Raw genomic sequence first — 14350 nt, 5'->3', positions numbered from 1 at the left:
CTTCTATGTGCACAAAGTATCTGTGTGCTATCATGACCATTGTTCAAAGAATTATGTATCCAAAGTTTACTTACATGCAAACTTACTTATTTAAACCTTAACCGCTTATCATTCTTACATATAGAAAAGCTTGGATTAATTTCGGGCTATGTTAGGTACCAATTTCTCTCTTTTTCATGGTGAAACTGGGAAAATTAAAATACTGATTTTCATGAGATAAATTCGGAATGCCTCATCTAACTGGGTTCACCCTTCAACGCTGATAAATTAATTATGGGAATTGTGAGCAGCTTCGAACTTAACGTGCAGGTATATTTTGGGATATTGGTGTATTTTAGAATATCAAGAGAATGCCTCTTCAGCCTGCCTTCAGAGCTGGTGTTTCTTAATGGAAAGACTGAATTAGTTTTGGGTTGTATATCCTAATTTGCCATTTTTATTGAAGAAGTTGGGTATTGAGTCCATGTGATAACTTGTGAATGTCTTTCATAATTAGCTTCAAAGCTTCATCGCTAATATTTAACTGCATTAGAAACTTATGCCGCACATTGTACTATTCCTTACAGTTGCAATGAGGTAAAGGGGACTGTGGTTATGCAATACGTGAATACTTTTCTCTAATCACCTTTCACGGGGAAGCAAATGTCATACAGAGTCTGAAGAATCGGAGGCAATTCGACTTGATGTGAAGAAAGGGAGAGTAGCTCCTGTTCTTTGAATGAAAAGCCCTTCACCAGGGTCAAGGCACCACTCTTGAAGGAATCAGGAGATGGAGTAATATGATTTGTCTGGGATACAATACAGACATATGATTTAAACCTTACAAAATAAACTCTCTCCAATATTTTCCCTCCTTTCCGTCCCACACACAATTATGCAATATTGAATATGCATCAGTACCAGGGTAGTGGATGTACATTGTAGAATTTGATCTTATGTGTGACAATGATATTATTAATAGTTCTAACACGTTCCTTTGTTGCTAGTCATCAACTGATTGCCTGCAGTTGTTTACTTCATTAAGTCTTCAATTTCAACTAACAACAGTCAGGTCAGCTGTGAAGGGTTTAATTTATTAACCTGGCAACAGGTCATCTATAATTGTTCAGACTTCCGCTAAGCTTATAAAACTTAACATCCAGATATGTGTTACTTAGAGTAATACACATGTGAAAACAGACAAACACACGAAATAAAAAAAATAGTGAAGCAAGGTAGAACATAATAAGTTGGAGTTGACCTTTGCTCAGCGTTGACCTGAGATAATACTGGCTGATGGGAATCTCCCCACGTCCGGCACAGAGGCCAGGGAGAAGGATCAACACTGTCTTCATGTACTCTTAGGTTATTCCCTGGGTCACTTTCTATTTTGTTTATAACAAAAAATTATATACGCTGTATGTGTGCGTCTACCCTGATGTACACAGCATTATACAAGGCTAGAGCAGGAACAAGCTTCACTTCCTTCACACACCCATCATGCAGGTCGTAGGACGGTGTACCTAGAGTGAAAGTTCTCATACAACCAGCTAGCAAGGAGGATGTTTAAATCTAGTGAAGGGCACTTGTTCAAAGGAATATGTGTCACCCTCCCCTCCCTTGGATCAAACCTTGTATTTATTATCCTTCAAACTCAGTAAACACGTGAATCTTTTGTAGAAATGCACATTAAAGGCAAATATGCAGAAGAATTCACATATTTCCATGGAAGAAATCATACGGGAACTGAATCGGTCAGAGTTGGTACAAACTACAGGCAAGTACGGAAGTAAAACAAAGTGCAGTACTAGGACATTTATTACGGAAATGCTACGCTCGCTGGGAGCTAAATATTTTCATTATAAAACTCTTAGTGCTACGCTTATGGGAACTGAACTGCGAAACCCACAAATATAGGGCCAGCATGCTAACCACCACACAACTAGCAGTGGAGATATCATGTTAACGAAAAACCACCATGTTCCACTCAGTGAACCACACCCACCATGTCCCACTGTGAACCAGACCCAACATGTCTCACTCTATGAACCAGACTCAACGTGTCTCACTCTATGAACCAGACTCAACATGTCCCACTCTATGAACCAGACTCAACATGTCCCACTATATGAACCAGACCCAACATGTCCCACTCTATGAACTAGAACCAACATGTCCCACTCTATGAACCAGACCCACCAAGTTGTACTTTGTGAACCAGACCCACCATATCTTACTCTATGAACCAGACCCACCATGTTTTACTCTATGAACAAGACCCACCATGTCTCACTATTACCCAGACCCACCATGTCCCACTCCTCTATGAACCAGACCCAACATGTCCCACTCTATGAACCAGACCTACCATGCCTTACTCTATGAACCAGACCCACCATGTCTCACTATCAGCCAGACCCATCATGTCTCACTCTATGAACCCGACACTTCATGTCTCATTCTATGAACCAGAACCACCACGTCTCACTCTATGTATAAACCAGACCCACCATGCCTTGCTCTATGAACCAGACCCACCATGTCTCACTATGAACCAGAACCACCATGTCTCACTCGATGAACCAGAACCACAATGTCTCACTCTATGAACCAGAAACACTATGTCTTACTCTATGAACCAGACCCACCATGTCTCACTATGAACCAGAACCACCATGTCTCACTCTATGAAACAGAACCACAATGTCTCACTCTATGAACCAGACCCACCATGTCTCACTATCAGCCAGACCCATCATGTCTCACTCTATGAACCCGACACTTCATGTCTCACTCTATGAACCAGAACCATCACGTCTCACTCTATGTATAGACCAGACCCACCATGCCTTGCTCTATGAACCAGACCCACCATGTCTCACTCTATGAACCAGAACCACCATGTCTCACTCGATGAACCAGAGCCACAATGTCTCACTCTATGAACCAGAAACACTATGTCTTACTCTGTGAACCAGACCCACCATGTCTCACTCTATGAACCAGAACCACCATGTCTCACTCTATGAAACAGAACCACAATGTCTCACTCTATGAACCAGAACCACCATATCACAATGAACCATAACCACCATGTCTCTATGAACCCGACCCTTTATGTCTCACTCTATGAAACAGAACCACAATGCCTCACTCTATGAACCAGAACCACCATGTCACAATGAACCAAAATTACCATGTCTCACTCTTTGAACCAGACCCCCCATGTCCCACTTTGTGAACCAGACCCACCATGTCCAACTCTAGGAACCCGACCCACCATGTCCAACTCTAGGAACCCGACCCTCTATGTTTCACTCTATGAACTCGACCGTTCATGTCTCACTCTATGAACCATAACCACCATGTCTTACTCTTTGAACCAGAACCACCATGTCTCACTCTATGAACCGGAACCACCATGTCTCACTATGAACCAGAACCACCATGTTTCACTATGAAACCGACCCTTCATGTCTCACGCTATGTACCAGAACCAGTGTCTCACTCTATAAACCAGAGCCACCATGTTTCACTATGAACCCGACCCTTCATGTCTCACTCTATGAACCAGAACCACCATGTTTCACTATGAACCCGACCCTTCATGTCTAACTCTATGAACCAGAACTAACATGTTTTACTCTTTGAACCAGAACACCATGTCTCACTCTATGAACCAGAACCACCATGGCTCAGTCTATGAACCAGAACCACCATGTCTCACTATGAACCAGAACCACCATGTCTCACTATGAACCAGAACCATCATGTCTCACTATGAACCAGAACCACCATGTTTCACTATGAACCAGAACCACCATGTCTCGCTATGAATCAGAACCACCATGTTTCACTATGAACCCGACCCTTCATGTAAGCAAATAAGTAAGTTTATTCAGGTTAACACAAATACAGTTATATAGATTATCATACATAGCAGCATATGTGTAAAGAACCTAGGATAACCCACTCTATTTATTTATTTATTTATTTATTTCCAATTTGTGCACACATACAGAGGTACAAAAAAAATACAGATAAGAGCAGTATGCCAAAGCCACTTATACTATGCATAGCATTACGGGCTGGCTTAAAATTAACTTAAGATTAACTAAGCAATGATTATTATTATTATTATTATAATCAAAAAGAAGCGCTAAGCCACAAGGACTATACAGCGCTGCTACTAAGCAATGATGAAATCAGTGATAAAACATTAATGTAAACAGATAACTATAAAGCACAAGTGAGTATTACAAAGACAGGTCATATGGTTGCATTCAGTTAGGTAGTGATTCTGTTAGGTAGTGTATTTAAAAAATAATAAAGTTAGATTGGGTTTTAGGTTTAACATTTATGTGATATAATTGTGAGAAACATTTAAGATATACAATTTATAATGTTCAGTTATTCAGTATTTATTTGGTTTTGGGTGAGTAAGTAATCTTTGAGAAGAGACTTGAATTTATAAACAGGTTGTGTTTCTTTTATATTTACAGGTAATGAATTCCAGATTTTAGGGCCTTTTATGTGCATTGAGTTTTTGCATAGTGTGAGATGGACACGAGGAACATCAAAGAGTGATCTGTGCCTTGTGTTATGGTCATGTGTTCTGTTGAGGTTGGCAAGGAGATGTTTGAGGGGAGGGTTAATATCAGAGTTAAGTGTTCTATGTATGTAATAGGTGCAGTAATAAGTATGGATGTTTTGTATGGTGAGTAGGTTTAGTGTATTGAATATTGGTGGAGTGTGCTGCCTGTAGTGAGAATTTGTTATCATTCTAACCACCATGTTTCACTCTGTGAACCAGATCCACCATGTCACAATGAACCATAACCACTGTCTCACTGAACGAGAACCACCATGTTTCACTCTGTGAACCCGACCCTTCATGTCTAAGTCTATGAACCAGAACCACCATGTCTCACTCAATGAGCCAGACTCCTCACGTCTCACTATATGAACCAGAACTACCATGTCACACTATGAACTAGAACCACCGTGTTCCACTCTATGAACCAAAATCACTGTCACTATATGAACCAAATCCATCATGCCCTACTATACAAACCAGACCCTTCATATCCCACTATATGAACCAAACCCATCATGTCTCGCTATATAAACCAGACCTTTCATGTCTCACTATATGAACCAAACCCATCATGTCTCACTACATGAACCAGATCTTTCATGTCCTACTATATGAACCAGACCCTTCATGTCCCACTATATGAACAAGCTCCTTCATGTCTCACTATATGAACCAAACCCATCATGTCTCACTATATGAACCAGACCTTTCATGTCCCACTATATGAACCAGATCCTTCATGTCCCACTATATGAACAAGCTCCTTCATGTCTCACTATATGAACCAAACCCATCATGTCTCACTATATGAACCAGACCTTTCATGTCCCACTATATGAACAAGCTCCTTCATGTCTCACTATATGAACCACAACCTTCATTATGTGTAGTGTGCTAGCTAATTTCCACACGTTACTAGGCTTACTAAGTTTATTTAGGTACAGGTACACGTAAGTACGATTATCATACATAGTAATATATGTGTAAATTACCCAGGATAACCAAAAAAAGTCAGACAAAGACTTATTTACTTGCTTACTTTACTTACTTTTGGTAAATTGTTTGAATATGTATGAGAGGTACGGTAGTGCTTGGAGCAGCGCCATCTGTTGAGAGGAAAGTCAACTACCAGTGTTGTGTTTATGTTTATCTTTGCTGCCGCTGCAAGCTGAGCTACTTGCAAAGATGAACCCTTTAGCTAATAATCAGGTAAGCTCGTTTTTACTCTCCCTCCCTCCTGAATACTAGAGGATTATCGGTAGAGTCACCACAGATGGAGAGTGAGTTAACACGAGCCTTGGAGTTTCACCCAAGTTGTTTATAAAGTTGAGGCCGGTTGAAGGGGGTTCACAACCTGCCGAGTGTTGTGTGTGAACTCTGTGTTGAACCTTCACAAGAACACACGCATGAAAGAACACTACGGTAAACCTGTTAGCTAATACCAAGCAGGTCATACCCACTCACGTACCCGTCCAACTTATATCAAATATAATGCTGCTTGAAGTTATAACCTCAGTGATGCTCTCTAGCAGTTTGTTTAACTAACTCTACACCTTAAGACAACACAAACAAATGTTATTTCTTTGTTCATTATACAAAGTGTAGTTTACATGTAATAAAGTATTAAGAAAGCCACTAACATGTGCGTTCCCGGCGGACTTATACTAATGCTAACGGAATACCACCCATTCAACGATTAGAACTACGGTGGTATCTCGGTATACATCCTTAATCCGTTCCAGGACCTTGAACTTATACCAAACAGGACGTATACCAAACTAATTTTCCCATAAGAAATACTACGTATAAGGAAAACGATTAATCCGTTCCCATGAAAAAAATCTTATTGTTATTGGCTTATTATACATTGATGGGGTTGTATAGAATAATTTGAACACTGCTTAATACTAAAATATGTAATTTAAACACTGCTTAATACTAAAATACATACGTACATAAATACAAAAGAATTAGATGAAATAAATGCAAAGTTAACCTTTGCTGAAAAGAGTCGAGTGCCTGCTAGTATAGCCCTGAGAAGGGAGGAGGAGGAAATGTTATTGTTTGGAAGGAGAGTCCCCTTCTTTTTTCTGCCTCTTTTCTATTTGGACCTGGTTGAAGCTGCTTCAACCAGGTTTGACTTTTACTAAAAATCTGTCCAAAGAACTTTGCTTCTGCCTTCTTCTCGGGATGCTTCGGATTTGTGACATTGTCTGGTCATTCCAGACAATGCTATTATGGCTTGTTTAGGCTTTGCTGGGGTGGTACTTCTCTGCAAAGTTTTTGATGTCCATCCATTTGGCAAAGATTTCCTTGATTAATGAAGTAGGGGCTTCCTCTGTCTCCTCTTCTGAGCCTGAAGAGAGAGTGCATCCATCTTAGTCTTGTGCTTCCCTTTCTCAAGTTCCTGCAGCTCCTCAGTGGTCAGCTCTTCACTGTGCCCATCCATTAACTTCTCCACATCACCATCACTCACATCCAGACCCATGGACCTGCCCAGAGAGACAATATCCTCCACTGTAGACAGCCTCAAAGCCCTCAAAATCCCTTTCAGCCACTGCTTCTGGCCACAAATTCCTCCAAGCAGAGCTCATTGTTCGGTATGAAACTTCCTCCCAGGCTTTGTCAATGAGAGTTACGCAATGAACAATAGTAGAGTGATCTTTCCAAAATTCTCTCAGGGTTAACTCTGTGTCAGAGGTCACTTCAGAGCACCTATGGAATAATGCTTTAGTGTAGAGTTTCTTGAAATTACTGATGATCTTCTGATCCATGGGCTGAATGAGGAGTCATGTTAGGGGGGAGAAACTTTACAGTGATGAAGTCAAACTCCGGCAGCACATTATCCTGCAAGCTTGAAGGGTGAGCTGGAGCATTGTCCATTATGAGGAGGGCCTTCAGAGGCAGATTTTTCTCCTCCAAATAACTTTTTACACTTTGCCCAAACACAACATTAAACCATTCAATGAAATATTCTCTGGTTACCCAAGCCTTGCTGTTCGACCTCCACATCACGGGTAACTGCATGTTGTGTTTTTTAAAGGCCTTCTGGTTTTCAGAGTGGTAGATCAGTGGAGGCTTCAGTTTTCAATCCCCATTTGCATTGGCACAGAACAAGAGAGTTAACCTATCCTTTATTGGCTTGTGTCCTGGTAATGACTTCTCTTCTTGTGTAATATAAGTCCTGTTAGGCATTTTCTTCGTCACAATTAAAAACTTGTTGGGGAACAAAACCCTCAGCCTCCACAAATTCCCCAAACTCCGTAACAAAATCATTGGCGGCATCTTTATCAGCACTGGCTCCCTCTCCATGCCTCACAACACTGTGAATGCCAGTCCTCTTCTTAAAATGATCAAACCAGCCATAGCTGGCTTTAAACACTTCACTTTCTTTGCTTGCTCCTGCCTTGTTTTTCAAAAGATTGGCATGCATCAGTTTTGCCTTTTCGCAAATCATTGCCTCTGATACGCTATCGCCGGCATACTGTTTTTCTGTTATCCAGATCAAAAGCAATTTTTCAACATGCTCTAATGTCCCTGATCTTTGTTTGGTAATCGATTTCACCCCCTTCGCAATGTTAGCCAATTTAATAATATCTTTGTTTTTCACAATTGTAGGTACCATTGTTCTCAGCATACGGTATGCAGCAGCCAAGTCCCAGATACGCATGCCACCTTCATACTTTTCAAAAATCTCTTTTTTTCACCTCCATGGTGATCCTAACCATTTTCTTTGTTGCTTGGCTCTTTCATTAACTTTCTTAGAACTCAGGGCTAATGAATTTACCAAAAATTTATTAAAAAAAAACAAAATCACGTGAAAATTCAGAGTTACAGCGCGGGTTGTTCACTGAATGGTAGCAACGGGTGTACTGATGCTAGTGGGCAGTTGTGGCTTGATCTCAAGAGAGAGATAAACAAAGGTAGCACACGGTGTTGTGACTCAATTTGACCCATACAAGTTCTGGCATGCGAGTCGCATTCCAAACTAAGGTCGTATACCAAGCAAAAATTTTCACGTCCAAACAGGACATACAAGTTGGACTTATTCCAAAGCGGACGTATACCGAGGTACCACTGTAGCCTATAAAGTGCACAGAATTTGGTAATTTGGCCAATTTTATGCAAAATTAAAAGAAAATCAAATTTAAAAATAGATCCCAAAATAAGCACTGAAGACATTCCAGACACTAAAGCAACATTTCCTCTGTTCATTAATCATGTCCCCATGCCTTTCCTGTGTTACATTTATCTTCTATTTTGAATTCATCATCACAAAAATCAAAGATTTACCCTGTTTCTCAGATAGTAAAACATAACCAAGAATGATTGGTCATGGTTTACAGTGTCCTAATAATTGAATGAGACCTAGTAAAACCCCACAAAACAGACTGGAGGATGTAAGGGGGCCTTACCCATCCTCACAAAAATTGCAAAATTGAATAAGTCTGTTACTTTAAGCCCAATTTGAAGCTATTTCTGGTGTTGGAGCCAATCAAAATCATCTCTTTTTTTCAGTAATATATTTTCCTTTTTATCAAATAAAATCAAGAAACCAGTCAATAAAACCATGTAATTCATCATAGAAAATGCCTCAGAGTTTTGCTTTTCCCATCGTTCATTGCATGGGGCAGGATTTTTTCTTGTACTGTGCACATTCACTGCACAGACCCACACACTCATATCTAGGCCCAAATTTACCACTCGCAACTTACCTCTGGGAGCTGAGCTCAAAATGTAGAGTTATGTGAAGGACCCTAGAGTAGATCTTCATAAGAGACACTGAGTGGGTTCAGCATCCACCAAGTATTTGAGTGTGTTGGATAAGAATGAGGAAAGTGATGTGGTTTTTTGGGATGTAACTAGCTGCTTCAGGGTGCACAAGGCAACACATGTGAAAGGATTCAAGGAAAACCATGTAGCTGGACTTGAGTTCTGGAGGTGGCAGGTACAGTGTTTGCACTCTGAAGTATGAATGGGAGTTTTGCTTTTTGGGCATCATTGTAATATCTGTGCCTTCTTGGAAAGACAGCTACAAAATGAATGGTAGTGAATATGTTTTCCTTCTTTGGGTCACACTAACTTGGTGAGAAATGACCAGTGTGTTAAATAGCTAATATTTTTCCATTTCTTCTTTAATATGCTGTATATATCACCACCTTACAGGGTACAGTTCCAGTTCAAAGATTCCTGGGAGGTGGGAGTGGCATAACCAGTGCTGAGCGGGACAAGATATACCAGTGGATCATTGAACTTGCAAACCCTGAAACAAGAGAAAATGCTCTTCTTGAACTGAGGTAGGTTTGTGACTGTGAGATATAACACTCTTGAGTGTTTTTAGCGTTGATCAAAGGTGTTAAACATATATAAAATTATTACTGTGCATTACAGTAATGTATTGGTGGAAAACACCTATACTACTTATTTTTTTTTTTCTCAGATTCTTCAGCTTTAACCCTTAGAAGGTTTCGGCTGTACTAGTACGGCTTACGACCCAGGGTTTTTGACATATTAGTACGCCTAAGTTCTAGCGCCCTCAGATCTAGTGGGAGAAAGCTGGTAGGCCTACATATGAAAGAATGGGTCTATGTGGCCTGTGTGCACAGTATAAAAAAATCCTGCAGCACACAGTGCATAATGAGAAAAAAAAAACTTTGACCATTTTTTTTGGAATAAAACAGCGACTTTGCACTGTATTTTCGTATGGTATTTATTGTTGTATTCTAGTTTTCTTGGTCTCATTTTATAGAATGGAAGACATATTACAGAAATTGAGATGATTTTGACTGGTTTTACAATGAAAAGTACCTTGAAATTGAGCTCAAAGTAGCAGAAATGTTCGATTTTTACCGAAGTTCAAAAGTCAACAAATCATGCCAAGCGTCCAATACATGTCAACTGGTGAATTTAATATTCTTTCGCAAGCGCGCCAATATTATTTATACCATTTTTTACACTAATGCAGTAGTCTGCATAACAGTAAATCTTCTATTTTTTGTGAGAATAAAAATTCAAAGTGGAAAGCAAAAGAATGTAAGAGGGGCCTTGAGACGTGCCTAATGAACAGAGGAAATGTCATTTTAGTGTCAGGAATGTCTTTCTTGTTTATTCTGGACCCTGTTCGGAAATTGGCATCTTTTGAAATTTGTGTGAAATTGGCAAAATTGCTAAATTCTGACCACTGTACTGGATAGTTGAAATTGGTAAATGGGTGGTTTCTTGCACTCATTCGATAGAAAAAATGGAGTTCTAGTGAAATATTCATGTTTTTTGTCGACTAGTACAGTGGAATTGGCCGAAAATGGGGCTCAAAGTGGGCAAAATCGCCAATGCGTAAACATCGCCGAGACCGCTAACTTCGCGAGAGCATAATTCTGTAAGTTTTCCATCAAATTTCATACTTTTGGTGTCATTATGATCTGGAAAAGATTCTCTATCTTTTCATAAGAAAAAACTATTTTTTTTTAAATTTGGCCGACCCTGAGAACGAGTCTCGGAGAGGGCCTGTCGACCCTCAAAGGGTTAATTTAGTTATGCCTTAACTTTGTTATGGAAACTTTTTTGTTTATAAAATGTGTGTGTTAACTTAAGTAAGATGTACAGGCAGTAAATACCTGTGATATGTTTTAAACTACAATAAAACCTCTCATTAACAGATTTTGGCAATTTTTTAAGGAAAAATTGGCCATACATACTCTAATTATCAGACAAAATGGACTAAAGCCCATTATTCCACATTTTGTCTGTAGTGATAGTGTCTGGATGCATTCTGAATTACCTGGCCAGTGCACAGAAAATCCTCATATAGGAGACTTATGACAGTGTTTTGGCCCGACTTTGACCTTAAATGGTACGAGTCAGACCGAAACATCATCATCTTAAATTTGTCTTCCATGCACAGGTTATTTGTGTATTGTTTCAGTCATGGTATTCTTTATTAGGCCAGGAGGATGATGTGGTGGGTAATAAGAACCTTCAATATAAGGGAATAATGTCAGCGGTGACAATTTTCAAATTACTTGTGTTCCTTCATTTGGAATATTGCTCAGTGTTGACAGCTCTGTTAATTGCAGGAGAAATATCAGAGCTGGAACAAACACAGAGATCGTTTATGGCCTGCATAGAGCCAATAAAGCATTTAAATTACTGGGAACCCCTTAGTCTTAAATATGTACTCACTGGAGCAGAGAAGAGAGAGAGAGATGCATGATAATATATACCTGGAAAGTACTTGAGGGCCTTTCTCAAGTCTGCACACTGCCATAACAACATACTGGAGCAAGAAATATGGAAATGCAAAATAAACTCAGTGAAAATCAGGGGTGCAGTGCGCACAATAAGGGAACACTTTATCAATGTCCACGGCCCCAGACTATTCAGCATTTTACCAGAAGATATCAGAAACACTGCAGGGACAAGCATAGAAGTCTTCAAGAGGAAACTGGACAAGTATCTTCACCAGGTACCAGATCAGCCAGGTTGTGATGGATGTTTGTCCAATACAAGCCAAAGAGGCCATGTCCAGCACCTGTTCGCTGTCATTCTTTCCTGAGCTGTGGGCCACCTGTGCCATTTTATTGTTTGTGCCCACTGATGCATACACTTGTCATTCAATCTCTAATTTTCTTTGGATTTAAAGTATTTTGTGTGATTTTGTTAACATATTAAGTGCAATTAACAATGGTTTCTAAAGCAAGTGGTGGTGCCAGGAGAAAACATGAGGTTCTTAGTGTGGTTATCAGAAATCTACATGTTCTCAGCTATCTACATCTCAGCTGTAGAGAAAATTTTCCAGTAAAGGGGGTATCTCTCAGCCCTCACAGTCCTCCCTCAGCCCTCTGAGGGACTTAGCCTTCCTAGAAGGGGCTAGTGGACTCTTCCGTCCTTGCAAACAGCTTTATGAGGATGTACCATAGTGTCACAAGGCATGCCTTTCTCTCCTTGCTAGAGTTTCTGATCAACTGCACAACGAGGTTAAACGAGAATAATTACTTTTTCTCCTTAGGAAAATTAAGGGAAAACCTGCACCCCAGTTTATCTACAAGTTGGGACTATTAGGAATTCTAGTCTATAGCTAGATAACAAGAAACATACCCTCTTGTATAGAATATTGTTGCAATGTGTAGTAAGGAAGAGATATAAAGCTGAACTCAGCAGTTTTTTTGTGCGGATGATAGTGAAATGCTGAGATATACATTCCTTTGGGGCAAATTATACGAATAACAAACTTGTTAAGCAATAACCTCGGTGGAAACTGGGATGGCACACTGAAGGGATTTCCAGGGAGAGGCTGCTGGACATTGTGCTGTTAAAAGATAAGTAATGCTTATCTTATGTTTGTTTCATGCAGGAAAGTGTACGTACTTATAACCAGTTCTCCACATCGGATCTCTACGTTATTTTCATTAGTAGAGGCTTACAGCTCCTCTGACTCGGAATAATAGTTATTCTGAGTAATTCCTATTGATCACAGCAATTTACACTTCGTCTTTTCACCTCATGAAAGTAAGTAAAATTATTTTAAAATACATTAGAATACTATAAAATTACGAGACAGTTCAGTGATGTTCTGTAGTAGAACAGGTTACAGTTCATGTCTTCTTAGTGTCTAGTTTTCTTCATCAGTGGATCAAGTTCACTATATCAGAAGACAGCTGGATGATCTTGAAATATTAATTACATAATATGGGAGATAGGGAAATTGGCATTATCATACACCCCCTCCCACCTATTAATCTGTCAATGAGAGGTTTTACTGTATTTTCTGCAGTGCTGTATAACCTTTGGGGCTTAGTGCTGATAATAATAATAATAATAATAATAATAATAATAATAATAATAATAATAATAATAATAATAATAATAATAATAATGTATTTTCTAATGCTTTAAGTATGGAACTGTAATGATCTATTAATGACCAAAATGAAATGTTTCTTTCTACATTGTACTTAATTACCTCTAAGGAAATAAAGGCACTGCTCCCAGAGAACTGGTACCTCATCCCTGTGCCAGGACCATATTCAGGATTACATTCGAGTACAGTTTTGACCTACAACTTCTGAACTTAAGGTCTCATTAAACTAACATATGTCTAGGGCCAACTCGCCAAATTTTTCGACTTATGGCTTGAATTTTGAATTTATGCCAAAATTTGCTAATGATCCAGTACATTAATGAATGATTCTTAGTGATCTCTTAGCTATCTTGTGCACCAAAGATCTGTTAGCTACCTTATGCACCAGATTCTTGCAGTAATTTTGTCAGCATGCACCCAAAATGCTAAGTCACTAAGTGGGTAGTGAAGAAACTGAAGGCAAGTGTTCTGTACTATAATGAAGCTTTAAAGTGTAGTGGACATGTCAGTGAATTGACTCACACATGGCAACTAAAACACAGTGTAGAAAGAGACTTTGTATTTCATCTCTGTCTGAGATTTTCTTCAGCTGTTCAGTACTGCTGAGGAAGATCTCAGATGGAGATTGAAATACAATCTCTACACTGCCATTCTCTGCCACATACAGTGGAACCCCAGTTTTCGTCTGGTGCTAAAATCGTACAATTCAGATTTGGAGCACTTTTTTTGGCGAAATTTTCCCCCGGGTTTCATACATCCGCTCAGAAATTGTCTGTATCAGATGCGCCCACCCGCCCGGGATGCCGCTTTTCACTCGCACCAGACTCGGTCTGCCTCTGTCTCTCGTTGAGTTAGCAATGCTCCATGCATTCATCCATTTTTTTGTGCTTGTTTATTGATTGTGACTGTGAAATAAG

General features: G+C 39.5%; 1 protein-coding gene across 2 annotated transcripts in view; it reads left to right on the top strand.

Annotated features, from left to right (window-relative positions):
* The first annotated feature begins 5661 nt into the window (after window positions 1-5661).
* Window positions 5662-14350, top strand: part of Rcd-1 (Required for cell differentiation 1) — a 97923-nt gene continuing 89234 nt past the window's right edge. For both annotated transcript variants that reach the window (XM_070104944.1, XM_070105009.1), the window contains exons 1-2: window positions 5662-5785; window positions 9743-9873. In XM_070104944.1, coding sequence (XP_069961045.1) covers window positions 5762-5785; window positions 9743-9873 — 155 coding nt within the window. In that variant the 5' untranslated portion in view covers window positions 5662-5761. The remainder of the gene's footprint in view (window positions 5786-9742; window positions 9874-14350) is intronic.

Source organism: Cherax quadricarinatus, chromosome 1 (genome assembly GCF_038502225.1).
Source record: "Cherax quadricarinatus isolate ZL_2023a chromosome 1, ASM3850222v1, whole genome shotgun sequence".
Classification (NCBI taxonomy): domain Eukaryota; kingdom Metazoa; phylum Arthropoda; class Malacostraca; order Decapoda; family Parastacidae; genus Cherax; species Cherax quadricarinatus.
The sequence above is the reverse complement of the archived record's forward strand: the minus strand, read 5'-3'. Positions and strand labels throughout refer to the sequence as shown.